We start from the raw sequence: 15,165 nt of genomic DNA, 5'->3' as shown, positions 1-15,165 counted from the left end.
ACAGAATATCCATGGCATCCCCGCGTCAGGTATCACCCCCAAAATACATGCCTATGAAAAAAAAAACAGCAAATGTAAAACAACCAAGTAAAACCAAAACAAGCTTATCTTGTTAATATATCCCTCCCTTTAGCAACAATAGGTAAACTAAATATTATAAATTTTACCAAATCACAAATATTAACACATTGCAAAAAACCTGAATGAACTAAACAATTATAGAATTCATCTTTACCATGTGGCTAATTTTTTAAAAAATCCGCTCAATTAGATACACAATTCAAAATAAATGGCGCTGTGACAACATTTCTCGAACCTCCGAAATTAGTTTAAAATTTCTTTAAGTATTTCTAGATAATTCTTTTGATATTTATTTAAAAGTTCGTTATAATGAAAACTAAATTTTTTAAATTGCCAAGTTAATTTATTTGCAGAAAAACCTCTTGATATCAATTTTTGGCTTAAGATTTTACATCTATTTTTAAAATCAATATAATTACTACAAATCCTTGCATAACGAAGTAACTGTGAGAGAAACGCTGAATATGTGATATTTGAGTGTATATTACTTTCAGGGAATGGGAAACTAATCACTTCAAAATCAAAATCATCCGTTTTATTATACATTTTAAAACTTAATTTATTATTATCACAAATATTAATATTTAAATCTAAGAAATGAAATTCATGACCAGCGCCATGACTAGGCTCAAGAATAAGCTCTGATGGATATATATTTTTAGAAATATCAATGAAATCCTTACAATTTAAGACCAAAATATCATCTAAATATCTTTTATTATTTGACAAAGCATGTTTTAAATTAATTGGATTATTCTTATCAATCATATATTTATATTCTAGTTGACTTAAAAACAAGTCAGCTATAAATGGGCTGGCATTCCCCCCCATGGGAATTCCCATAATTTGCTTGTACAAATCACCCCCAAATCTTATATAAGTATTGTATAAAACAAATTCCAATAACTCAAAAATCATATCCAAGCTGTAACATCTCAAGTTAACTGTAGTATTAAAGCAGTTTGTCCATATGGCTTTTTTATTATACTTGTCTTTTTATGATCCAACACATAACTCTTCGATAAATTTCCTGATAAAAATTAACAGCAATTCGAAATGTCATCGTCCATTGATCTTTCGCCATACTGACAACAAATTTGAAACGCATGTTTTTGAGGTGGCATTGTAAAATGGTCACAAAATAAATCTTGATAAAATTATACTAGAATCCTCTCTAACGAAGCAACTCATTCACATTTTTGAGAACAACTTTTTAAGAAATACTTTTTTCTTTTTTCCCCACTCCAATTGATGCTGTTGAATGGTATCGAACAAGGAACATTTTAGACGGATGAATATTATGATTTTCACGCACCTTGATTAATCAAGTATTAATTTGCCCCTTAATGTACAACAAGCTTAAGATTATAATATAATATTAGAGACTATTAATTTGATTTTCACTGATAATGTAACGTTTTAGACCGGTTCTTACTAGAACATTCTTCATTCGGTATGATAGATTTTTTTTATCAAAACATGAATCACAGTAGGCTAATTACTTTAAAACCAAACTATCATTTTGTTAATCATCTTTTCCCAATAGTGATAAAAAACGAAAATGTAGAAATTTGCATTTTATCTTAGAGATTAGTCAGGGTTCCGCAATATCTTACGATACAACGAACATGTTCTATAGCGTGATTCATACGGACTTTAGACTTATCACAAGGAAATTTCTACTAGTATTATGATGCAATATGGTACAAAAAATGAATAATAAAGAGGCTCGATTTTTGTTTCTTTTTTACGTGCAACCTGGTACAAAAAAAAATGAGTAAAAAAGATATCCAATTTCTGATAAAAATTTTATGTCCTTCGAATCTGTCAATTTAGTTGCATTAATGCTCTTGGATATTTTTAGATCATCTTGGAAATTAGTCCAGGTTCTCCAATATTTTACGATAGAAAGAGCATGTTGTAAAACGTGGTTTACACGGATTTCCGATGTGGAAAAGGACGAAACCACAAATATCAATTATCAGGGAATTTCTAGTGATAGTATGATGCAATATGGTACAAAAAATGAATAAGTAAGAGGCTCCATTTTTTTTCTTTTTTACATATTCTTTTAATATCTTTTAAATATTGTAACTTAGTTGCATTAAAGTTAAAAAATCTGGAAAGAATCACTTACTGAGCCATCAAAATCCTTAAACTAAGAACAATCTTTTATCCTTTCACACACTGATTAAATGACACCAAACTCTCCACTATATATTAGATCTACACACAAATAAGTATGCTTGTTTTCTTTAAAGCCTCATTTTCAAAAATATTTTTTTTTTTAATTAAGACTCGTTCAAGTTTTTTTTTACAAATCGATTTTTCGCAAAACCCGGTCATGCAGGGTAAATATTAGATCGGCACACAAACAAGTATGCTTGTTTTCTTTAAAACATCATTTTCAAATTTTTTTGTTTTAATTAAGACTCATTTTTCACGATTTTTTTACAAATCGATTTTTCGAAAAACCTGGTCATGCAGGATAAATATTAGATCTGCACACCAATAAGTATGCTTGTTTTCTTTAAAGCCTCATTTTCATTTTTTTTTTAATTAAGACTCGTCTTTTTTCTTTTTTTTACAAATCGATTTTTCGCATAACCTGGTCATACAGGATAGATATTAGATCTGCACACCAATAAGTATGCTTGTTTTCTTCAAAGCCTCATTTTCTTTTTTTTTTTTAATTAAGACTCGTTTTCACGTTTTTTTTATAAATCGATTTTTCGCATAACCTGGTCATACAGAATAGAAAATAGATCTGCACAACAATAAGTATGCTTGTTTTCTTCAAAGCCTCATTTTCTATTTTTTTTTTAATTAAGACTCGTTTTCACGTTTTTTTTTTATAAATCGATTTTTCGCATAACCTGGTCATACAGGATAAATACTAGATCTGCACACAAATAAGTATGCTTGTTTTCTTTAAAGCCTCATTTTCATTTTTTTTTTAAATTAAGACTTGTTTCCACGTTTTTTTTACAAATCGATTTTTCGAAGAACCTGGTCATGCAGGATAAATATTAGATGTGCACACAAATAAGTATGCCTGTTTGCTTTAAAGCCTCATTTTCAAAAATTTATTTTTTAAATTAAGATTAGTTTTTCATCTTTTTTTTTACAAATCGATTTTTCTCAAAACCTGGTCACGCAGGCTATCAATAATCTCTTATTTCTCTTTTGAATAAGTTTTATTTTACTATTTTGCGATGATGGCACAATGACAAAACTGATTTATAGCCAATGATATTAAAGTAAGCTCTCCCCAGGGTTAAAATAGTACTATACAAACATATATGTTTCTACGACAAGCAATTAATTTCCATGTACGCAAGGTACTTTTCCGTGTGTTTTTTTCAAGAAGTTTCCGAAAAAAAAGTTTTTACCTTATTTCTCCGACGCTTTATTTTAAGGGTAACCTTCATTGATAATTACAATGAGAAAATACTATTAAATAATTGCACTCTGAGGTTTTAACACTATTTGTTAGCATAAAGTTAGCCCTTATTTCTTATTGGATATACTACGAAGCATACTGAAAAAATGAATAAAATGTATTTGCAATCAATTTCAAGTAACCAGTTTCTGAATCATTACATATATGTTTTTATATATATATATATATATATATATATATATATATATATATATATATATTAGATATATATATATACACAAACACACACACACACACACACACATATATATATATATATATATATATATATATATATATATATATATATATATATATATATATATATATATGTATATTAACTATTCACAATATTGCCTTTTCTCATTTCTTTTATTCTTAATAAAGACAATTTTAACATCTTTGTTTCTTTCTTTATTATATTTTCATTTTCTTGCTTGAAGTAACTAGTATAACATCAAAAACATCCATGACAAAATATCAATTAATGGGTATTAATAATTTTAATTTTTTATTTTTGCTTTTAAATTTATTTTTCAGTTTCTAATGTTTTGCAGAATTTTTCTTCTATTCCCTATTGAAAATATAACTTTTGGGCCAGAAATGCATGCAGGGGGGAAAGGCTCTGTCCCGAAATTCAAAATTTCATGAAATTTCCAGGCCTTCATGTTTAAATTATCCGGTAAACTTTTTAATTATTCCCCCACGCCAAAAAAGTTATTACTGGGCACCCTAAACAAATTTAGGTGTACGTGTCAATTCTGGGCCACCCAGCACCCATGAATCAAATGATAAAATCAAGCTGCGTCTGTTAGTAATCCTCAAATGGTAACAAAGATCCATAAATGAGGGATTTATGCTTACATCATATCCACAAATTGACTTTGTTCTCTTTCCCTGGACTGTTGGTACCTTTCTATCCCCAGTTGCTAGCTGAGAAATCAATATAACAGCTTGGAGGACAAAGTAGCCCGGATTCATTGGATACTTATCCTTCTCCAATCTATGAAACAAAATTCAGTTCATTACAAAATTATTTGTACACGGCCGTAACAACACTAATAAAGATACTTTTTGGATAAAAACTAAACTAAGCGATTTTAATCAGGCTTTTTGGGGGGTGAAATCGTATATGCCAGTTTAATTTTCAATTTCGCGATTTTTGCGCTATAAATTTTAAATGTGTTTTTTTGCGCAAAATTTCGGAACTACAAATTGCTTAAAAAAGGAATTTGATGATTGTAGTAGATATTTGTAGATAGTTGTTTTCAAACAAAAAAATTAACTTATTTTAAGACCTTATTGAAGGGCAAAAAACTTAAAATAAAAAATTCTGTTTATTTACTGTAATGACTATGTGTTTCATTAAGGTAGGACTCCAAGAGAAGCTTTCCTGTATAAAACGTTTCTTGATGATCCGGAAAAGTGTTCTAAAATGCTTGAAAAATGACAAAGCAAAACTATGCACACCAGCAAAAAAAAAACTTACTACAATAGACACACACAAAAAAATATTCATTACGCAACCATTGTGTGAAACCTGTTGCACAACCTTCTGAGTGGAATTTTGCACTGAACATGAAAAGTTTAATTAAAACAACAAACTGAACCTTTGGCCAAAAAGTTAATTTTTGTCCTCACCGTAAATTATTGCGAGTTTGTCTGTGGAACTAATCGAATCCATTACAAGGGGAATTAACATATTCATAAAGATTGGCCAACAAATTTTGTGGCCGGCAAAAGCAATGGTCGTATGAAGTTTCTATAATTATATGGAGAATGGCACATATTGCGATTTGAATTGGAAAAAAGGAAAAAAAAAAACAAATACTGAGCCTCAACAGATTTCATGAGCTTATGATAGTTGCAGCAATAGCTGCAACCCACTAAAGAGCGAACCACGGCCCATAGTAAAGGAAAAATTGATAATACGTCTTGAAAAAAAATGTCACTTGAAGCTGATTCAGGAATGGTAACTATTATTCCAATTAATTTTCTATTAAAGATTTATTACGAAAAAAATTTAATACAAATGTTGAAAAAGGCTAACTGAAACCCTTAATAAATGGCGTTGGATCGAAAGAAAAACTGCACCAATGTGATCATCAAGATTAAAAACCCTAACTAGGGCAATTCCAGTCCTCCACCATGAACAACAAGGACAATCACTTTGTTGAATGTTAAGCACCGATATGTCCCCTTTTGTCATTTTTTTTCTTCGTCACTAGTGGGAACTCGAAAATAATAGAGGGCTGTGCTAATTTAAAAGCTAACTTTTAATGCTTAAATCATTTTATAAACTCGTCTTGATAACGCCGTCCTAAAAGTACCATATCAAACAGTTGGTAACGAATCAAACAGTTCGTGGTAACGAACTCTAGTAAAGAGCGACCCGGCTCAATAGTAACCGAAACTAAAAAACGGAGTCTTGATACTTATAGTTACATCAAAAGAATTTCATTTTAATGCTGATTTTAAATATATAAATTTCATTAAGTTTAGTCTTACCCATCAAAAGCTACGAGTCTGATAAAATTTGTCTTATTTTAGAAAATAGGGGAAAACATCCCTCCCCTAGAATATTCCCCTAGAAAAGAATATTAACAAAAATCACACCATTAGATTCAGCGTATCAGACAACCCTACTGTAGAAGTTTCAAGCTTGAATACATATAAAAAAATGTTGGATTTTGTATTTTTTGCCAGAAGATAAATCATGGATGAGTGTTTATTTATTTTTTTTTTGTTTTTTTTTCCCAGGGGTGATTGTATCGACCCAGTTGTCCTAGAATGTCGCGATAGGGCTCATTCTGACGGAAATTAAAAGTTCTAATGCCCTTTTTAAGTAACCAAAAAAATTGGAGGGCACCTAGTTCCCCTCGCTCACCCCCTTTTTTTTATCAAAATCGTCCGATCCAAACTATGAGAAAGCCATTTAGCAAAAAAAAACGTAAATTTTGTTTTGATTATGCACGTGCGGTGAGCCAAAATCAAAACATGCATTAATTAAAAAACGTTCAGAAATTAAATAAAAAAACAAGTTTTTTAAGCTGCAAGTAAGGAGCGACATTAAAACTTAAAACGAACAGAAATTATTCCGTATATAAAAGGGGTTGACCCCTCCTCAACAACTCGCTCTTTACGCTAAAGTTTATAATTGTTTTAAGAAGTAGAGTTGAGAGAAAGAGTCAAACTTTAGCGTAAAGAGCCAGGCGTTGAGGAGGGGTCAACCCCTTTTATATACGGAATAATTTATGTTCGTTTTAATGTCGCTCCTTACTTGCAGTTGAAAAAACTTGTTTTTTTTATTTTATTTAATGACATCAAAAAATTGAACTTCCTGTTGTCGTTCCTGGACTGGAAAGGCTGGAGTTCTGGAGTGAAAAAATTCTCTTTTGTATGCCTCTCCTTTCACTTCCTTAGTAAATTTCATAAACCATTAGCAGAAGTTGCAGCCTATTGCAACACCGCAGAAAGAGTTTTAAACTCTTTCTAATGCTCATTCAAAGCTTTTGATTGCATCTAAATACTTATTGTAAATTAGTCTTTATAACACCATCATAAAGTCATATGGCACCAAAAATGGTGATTAGATACCATTTAAATTTCATTTAGAGATTAGAAAGACTGGGAAGCCTAAAAACGGTGCCACAAAATCTGCGTGGTCAAAAACATCGCCTAGAGGTTTACAGTCCCGCTTTTATCATGCTCCCCCTCACAGCCCCTCTACAAACTTAGTAAGAACCAAACCATGGATCATAGTAACCAAAAATTAAAGATAAATTTTGAATAAAAAGTATTTGGTGAGAAAAATGACCACTTGGATCTGATCCATGAATGATAACTGTTATTTTGATAAAAAAATTTCCAAAAACAAACATTTGGGAATTTTATAAGAAAACCTGAACCCTTATACAGATGTTAAATAGCTCATTTTAAAGCTATTGATCGTATCTACCTGCTTTTTATAAATTCACGTTCATTAGCCTCATCGTAAAGTACCTTATGACATTAAAGTTAGCACTTCTCGGTGCTATTTCTGGAACGGAAAGTATGAAAGGCATTCTAATATTAATGGTCTAAAAGCCTGGAGCGAAGGTGTAACCCCCCACCTCCCCTCTTGAGTACTTCCCCTTCAAACCTCCTTAGCATGTGATAACTCAAAATACTTTTTTTGACAAAAAATGTTACTGATACAAAAAAAAGTTCCAGGAGTAACAACTGTTATTTATGTTTATCTTAACCGTAAAGATTAATGAAGAAAACAATTTTTGGGAAATTAAGGAAAAGAGCTTGAAACGCTGAAATCTATTGTTAACGTGTCTACATTTTCATTTCTTCAGCACTACTGGGGCACTACGTATCGTAGAGACCTGTTTAAAAACTCATTCTAAAGCTAATGCTTATATATAAGCTTTTTTAAATTCGTCTTGACAACACCGTTATAAAATTGGATATGACAACAAAAATAGGACTTTGAATGAAGCGAAAGCTAAAAACAACAATTTCCGAATGGAAAAAAAGTATTTCATTTATTTGCTTTCTGATTCAAGAAAATAAATGAATTTTTTCCCTGCAACTTCTCAAAGATATTGGTGAATATGGTGATAATATACCCCTCGTACTCTTTGTCAACAAAGTTACACATATCTCATGGGCAAGCTTTTGTAATAATGATTATTCGAAAAACTGACAAATCACAAAAGCAGATGGGCTCCATTTTCATTTCTGAGTCACACTTAAAAAAATAGCAACAAAAAATATGATGCAAAACCTATATTTGATACTCTATTTTAAAAAACTCATGTTTAGTTCGTTGATCTGATCACCTTAGTAGTAGTATAGCATCAATAGACACATACTCTACACCCTTATTTGGTTTCTAACGATTGCCTATGCTAAACTAGAGCATTAACCTACTTACATTACCTACTGCATTGGATTATTAGCATAATTCAGTCGGCATCTCATTTACACAAGCCTGTCTGGGCAAGATTAACAAGATAAACCAAACTGTTTCATTTGATTCCAAATTGGATTAATAGAATTTGTGATGTAATATTGATCTTTACTTGACAGCATCTATATCATATGCATAGTGTATCCGCTTGTATCATCATATTCATGGAAATGAGTGCTAATATCAATACTTCTTTAGAGGGATCCTATGATCATCCATTTCCCAGCCTCCAAAGAGCCCAATATACCACCTACTAGTATTCAGTCTCCCAAATCCACTAAGCATTGCGAATTTATTTCAAATTTAGGGTGCTTCAAATAAAATCGACCATATTGGGCAACGGAGAGATAGGCTACTGGTGTTTAAGAAAGATAACGATTCTGCCACATCGGTTATAAGTGCCCTACCACCTGGTTCACGCATCAGTGCTAAGGCAGTAAAGAAGGAATATCTAGGAATCGTACAGATTGACAAGGGCTTTGATTAATCAAATATTACAGGTCTAGTTAACTCTCTTGTGCAAGCAAAGCGCTTCGGAGGTAGTCCAGTCGTGCAATTGTCCTTTAAACCTGAAATAGATCTCAATATCGGTCTATACCATGGCATCAAAATTGATTATTCGGTTTTCCAGGTGTCAACTCCACTGAAGCGACCCAAGCAGTGCTATAAATGCCAAGGATTTGATCACTTTGCAGGTGAATGTATGAATGAACTTAAATTTGTTAAATGTGCCGGGCCACATTTTAACAGCCGCAACAATGCATGCTCAGCCTCCACTGTGAAATGCACAAATTGTGGGGAAAATCAAAGAAGCAACAGCTTATCCTGCACCATGTTGAATAGACGCTCCTTCGAACACTCACGCTTGAGGCTGATACCCCCCCCCCCCCGCAGGTATGAATCTTCGCAACGAACCTGACTGTGTAAGCCTGTATTTTCAGAACATAAATAGAGCAAGGGAAAAGTTAATTATTTTAGCTTAAATATTCGAAATAGTATGCGTAGTAGTGTACCAGTTAAGTGGCGTTTATAGTAATCAGTTGGAAGTTTCTTGTGAACATGAGTTCTTCATCCGTCCTGCAAAAATCACAAGAGGTCTTCCCTCTGGCAGCATTATGACTGGAGTAAATAAGAGCCTTAAGTGTATTTTACTTGAAACCAATGATACTTTTGTTGCGGTTGATCTAGGCCATACCGTTATTCTTGCAGTTTATATGCCTACTTATTAGAGAAACGAACGGTCTAACAAACGTTTTGCTAAAGCATCTAAAAGTGCCTCAAACATTTCTCATAAAATACAAACGTCTGGTAAAGCCATCTTGCTTTGTGGCAATTTTAACACTGACCTTACTATTCCTAGTTTACCGTGGTCCCAGACCGTATTATCAATACTTCCGAAAGATCTAACTGTGGCAACGAATAGCAAAAATTATACTTATGTTTTTCATTCATGCAGCGTGTCAATTTTTGACTGTATAATTTAAGATCTTGAATCGTTAAAAAACTCTTTTGTTAAACTATCGAATGAAACTTTGATTATTGATCATTCTCATTTTGAAGTGTCTATTGTTTCCATATTCGTTGCAGTGCAAAATGGTTTCAAAGACAACTTTGGGATAAGATAGACGTAAACTCATATCAGTGAGGATTAGATGATATTCTCAGTAGAATCAGAACTCCTTTTCACCTCCTGTCCCAGTCTCGAAAATTTCATTGGTTGGAATTAGATATGTATTACGCTAAAATAGTTCATGCAATGAAAGTTACGTTTTCCGTTGCGGTTCCTGTTATTAGAGTGCATAGAGATACACAAAAAAGGGATGGTCTGTTATACCAGGGTTGGGTGAAGCAAAACAGAAACATCGACTTTGGTATTATATTTGGGATAAATGTGACCAACCAAGAAATGGCCCCCTTTTCCAGATAGTTAAATCAACAAAAAGAAGTATATAAAGCTAGTGGAAACATGAAAGAAACTACAAGTAAAATATATATAAACCCAAATTAGGAATAATTCAAAGTTACTTTATAATGAGGTTAATAGATTAACGCATTCATCAGCTGATTTATTATTTATTATTTATCAGACCAAGTCCCGCTAGAACAACGGTATGTACACTTTACTTCAGTTATTTCGTCCACCCCACGATCGACTGAATTGAGTTATCGTGAATTGCTATATAAGAATTTTTCTCAGTTTAACCCATATAAAAACCTAGTTTGTTTTTCTCCATCTTCGGTTTTGATTCAAATTAGATCACTAAAATGTGGGAAGGCCCCATGTATAGATGGTTTGTTACCAGAGCACTTTCTGTATGGTACTGCAAAATCACTAGAGCATCTTACGTTATTATATCAAATTATAGTAACCCATCATTATGTCCCTTCTTTGATGGGAGAAGGTAAAGTAGTTTGTGTACGCAAGAATGGCAAGGACACAAGAAGGCTTCACATTGTTCATCATATACACCTATAACACTTTATTCTGTCATTAGTAAATTATCTAAAAATATTTTACTCCCATATTTATCAACAAAATGTGATACGGGGGTTTTCGAAGTGATGTAGGGGTTCAAAATGCACACGCAATATTTCTAGAAATAATGGAACATCATCGTAATTTTAAAAATCAACTATTTATGTGCGGAGTTGATATTTCAAAAGCGTTTGATGGTATGTTGTATAACCACGCTTTTTTTAATCATTGCTGCGTAGTGGAGTGAACCCATTTATAGGCCAGTGTTTGACGGGTTGGCATGGTAATTCATCTGTGAGAATTTTTTTTCGGGAGGGCGACTTTCAGGCCGAATTTTTTTATACCAAAACAAGCGTCACTTCTTAGCCCCTTTATATTTAATAATGCAATTAGAACAGCAACGCGGTACCTAGCCCCATATGTGTTTTACAGTATCGACATTGGCCCCTGGTCTCATTCTGATGATATTATGTTATTTTCGAACAATTTAATATCAATGCAGAATGCAATTAATATATTACAGTCACATCCACGGAAGATAGGATTAGAGATTGAACCTACTAAAACGGAATTCCTAGTGACAAATGATAATAGGGATTTCCAGCATCATTGAATTAGGGTGAGATCACTGAATTTTTTAATAAAGATTCCATTAATTACCTAATGGCTTTTTGGTCCGTTAATTAAAGCTACGCAGGAGTTGGTGTTATCGTCTGTATTGGGAAAACTTATGGCCTGCTAGTCAGGGTGAAAGGTTGTTTTGATAAACAAACACTTACTATAATTTATAATTCAATGTTTGCACCTCATATATTTTTTATTGTTCCATTTTTGAAGTTTTTAAGTAAAAATGACAAAAAGCATATCCGCGTGTACTTTTTCCGATTTTTTTAATATTTTGTTGGAATTCCACTATGGTTTAAAAATAGGTATATTATTCGAAAATTCGGAATATTTGATATTACTGTTAAAATGGATCAACAATACGATCGATTTCTAAGACGATCTACAGATAATAGAATAAATTTCCCCCTTAATTGTCTTGTTTAATGGAAAAATAATTGTGTCGTCATAACTTTAATAAAAGAGCTATTTATGCGTTGTGTATTTTAAGTGTTTATGAGTGTTTTTAGTGTTATGCACTAATGACCTATAATAAGCTATTCATTGCTTATTTATGAGTTATTATGAGTACTGTGAGCTACTTATTGTCGTCTTTTCGTAAGAAGTGTAATTTTATATTTTTCTTTTCATTTGTTTCCTATACTCCTCTGTATTCATCCATGTATGTATAGAGGGTATAAATAAATTGTTATTATTTTTACACAGGTAACGGTTCCGGCACGTAAAGAAGATATGGTTTATGTTATTGGTAGAGGAGTACACCTGTCTTCTTTTGACCTTTGGCTGAATGCTAATATCCAAAAGCTGGCGATAGGGTTTATCACTGGGTAACGTGTTACCACAAACACTAGCAAGAAGATGCCCCTCTTCATCAATTATTGTTTTTGTATTGGTATTCTCTTTGACTGATATCATTTCTGGAGATCTCACTCTTGCACATCCACCGTCATAAGAGTTGAATTTGTTGGGTACTCCAAAGAAATTTAATCTCTCTCTGTCAGGGCAATGTACGCATATGTTTCCAGTAGTGTTATCACTGGTGCTTGTTTCGTACCTCAAATATATGTCTTTGTCAGCACAATCATGTGTACACACCTTCTTGAAATACTTCAAATTCACTTTTTTAAATAGTCTGCAAGTGTTTATCCTTCAAGTGCACAATTAATATTGATCAAAAACATACAACAAACTAACTACTTTCGATGTCCATCCACAGAGTACTACCGAGGCAGCCACATAAAAAAAAACTTTCTGTGAGTTTCACATTTAAAAGTCTAAATGGCATCACATTTTCAGTATCTTAAGTGCGGTCATCTTTTCAGCTTTAATCATAGATGTCAGCATAACTGAATTTTAAGCTAAGTTAAATTGAGGTAACTGCTTTCAGGTTAGGGTGTAACCTAGCTTAAAATTTAGTTATACTGTCATCTATGACTAAAGCTGAAAAGATGACAGCACTTTGAGATAGTGAAAATGTGTCCCCATCTAGACTTTTAAATGTAAAATTCACTTAAAGTTTTCGATTTTTTATGCGGCTGCCTCTGTAGTATTCTGTGGATGGTTATCAAAAGCAATTAATTTATTGTATGTTTTTGATCAATATTAATTGTGCACTCCAAGGATAAACACTTACGTATTACTAGAAAAAAGTGAAGATGAAGTATTTCAAGAAAGTGTGTCCACATGCTGGTGTTTTGTAGCATTGAGTGTTGACAAAAACAAATATTTGAAATAAGAAAGAAGCACTACTGGTAGAACTATTAGAAACATATGTGTGCATTTTCATGACGGTGAGAGATTAAATTTCTTTGGAGTAAAAAAAAAAATTCAGCTCTTATGATGGTGGATATGCGAGAGTGAGATCTCTAGAGATGATATCAACAAAAGAGAATGCCAATATAAAAATAATAGTTGATGAAGAGGGCAATCTCCTTGCTAGTGTTTGTGGTTACACGTTACCCAGTGATAAACCCTGTTTGGGTACTAGCATTCAACGGAAGGTCAAAAGAAGACAGGCGTATTCCTCTACCAATATCGTAAAACCATACCTTCTCTACGTGCTGAAACTGTTACCTGTGTAAAAATAATGTAGTAATAGACAGTGAAATCGAAGTCAAAATCAAAAGGGCATTCGAATATCTTTAAGGAATATAAAGATGAATCGATGAAAAACAAAGCGCCAGCAAACATTGCTTCTTCCAAAATTTTAAAGCTCTTAAAATTATACGTCAAAAAATGGGGCAAAAATCGGGGGAGGGACATTGGGCTCCTTGGAGGTTGGGACAAGAATAATCACAAGTTTCCTCCAAAGAAGTGCTGATACAAGCACTCGTTCCCATGAATATGATGGCGGTTACACTATGCATATGATACAGATGCTGTCAAGTAAAGGTCAAAAGTATATAATTAATTCTATTAGTCGTATTTGAAAACTAATGAAACAGATTGCTTTATCTTGTTGATCATGCCCAGACAGGTATATGTAAATGAGATGCCGACTGGATTATGCTAATGATCCAATAAAGTAGGTAATGTTAGCAGATCAATGCTCTAGTTTAGTATGGGTAATCTTTAGAGCCCAAATAAGGGTGTAGAGCCTGTGTCTATTGATGCTATACTACTCTTAATTAGATAAAGATTCTTAGTAAAGTTGCGACCTTAAAAAAAATTAATTTTTTTAAACGAAAGTGGTACTTGTTTGTCAAACAGAACATTGTTGAAAAGTGAAATTAGATAATCATAACAAAGTAATTTAGTTTACACCAAACCCCCAACCCTCCAGAAGTAAAAATATATAGCCCAAATTATTCCAGTCCAATGCATTCTGTAATGTGTTCTTTATGTATAAAACCGATTTTCTTTGATATTGCATCCAACAAAATATACGTAATGCTTGGAAATGTTCCGTTTAACAGACAAGTACCACGAAAGTTTTTCTAACGATAGTAAACAGTGAAGTCGAAACTTAAACAAAACATTACTGCTTCGCAGGTTATGCAATCTCCAAAACAACTGCTAACAACTAACTGAAGCCCCAAGCCGCCACTGGCTATTTGACAATGACTGATTTGACCTCAGTCTCAGTTTTCATATCGTATTTTCTTTAGATAAAATTAAAACCCAGGGAGTCAAGGGAGTCATTTTACCATAGATCACAGCTGAAGATAACTGGTACCCATGGTATAGATAACTATCAAAAATTGTAATGACAAATGTTTAACTTTAATTTCAACTGTTGTCAGGCAAACACTCAGCCCAAGAAGAAAGTTAATGTAACGGGTCTGGGCACGGCTCAAAATGCAATAGGAGCTAATGATACCATTAGCCGAAGTAATAGCGAGGGAAACAACGAACCTTTTAACATGTAATAAAATTTTGATCCTAAAAATAGAACTCTTTGTGAGCCATTTTGAAACCGAATCAATTGATGCTTAATTTTTGGGTCTATTGATATTTAGCGTCGGGGCCAGGATCGACTCATAAAAAAAATAGAATCGATACAATCGAATAAAAAACAGAAACAAGTACTGTGGTTAAGATAGTGAATAAAGTTAGTTTTAGGTTTCTTATTGTATAGGGAGT

At 32.7% G+C, this 15,165-nt stretch overlaps 1 protein-coding gene across 7 annotated transcripts in view; it reads right to left on the bottom strand.

Annotated features, from left to right (window-relative positions):
- Positions 1-15,165, bottom strand: part of LOC136032192 (lysosomal alpha-mannosidase-like) — a 459,508-nt gene that overhangs the window by 406,638 nt on the left and 37,705 nt on the right. For 4 of the 7 annotated variants that reach the window (XM_065712394.1, XM_065712397.1, XM_065712399.1 and 1 more), the window contains exon 2: positions 4,388-4,526. In XM_065712394.1, the coding sequence (XP_065568466.1) occupies positions 4,388-4,504 (117 nt within the window). In that variant the 5' untranslated portion in view covers positions 4,505-4,526. Of the gene's footprint in view, positions 1-4,387; positions 4,527-4,868; positions 4,905-5,012; positions 5,130-15,165 lie in introns of those variants that run through there. The other 3 variants (XM_065712395.1, XM_065712396.1, XM_065712398.1) reach the window with 3 other exon arrangements.

Source organism: Artemia franciscana, chromosome 10 (assembly GCF_032884065.1).
Source record: "Artemia franciscana chromosome 10, ASM3288406v1, whole genome shotgun sequence".
Taxonomy (NCBI): Eukaryota; Metazoa; Arthropoda; class Branchiopoda; order Anostraca; family Artemiidae; genus Artemia; species Artemia franciscana.
This window is presented reverse-complemented; position numbering and strand designations above follow the sequence as displayed.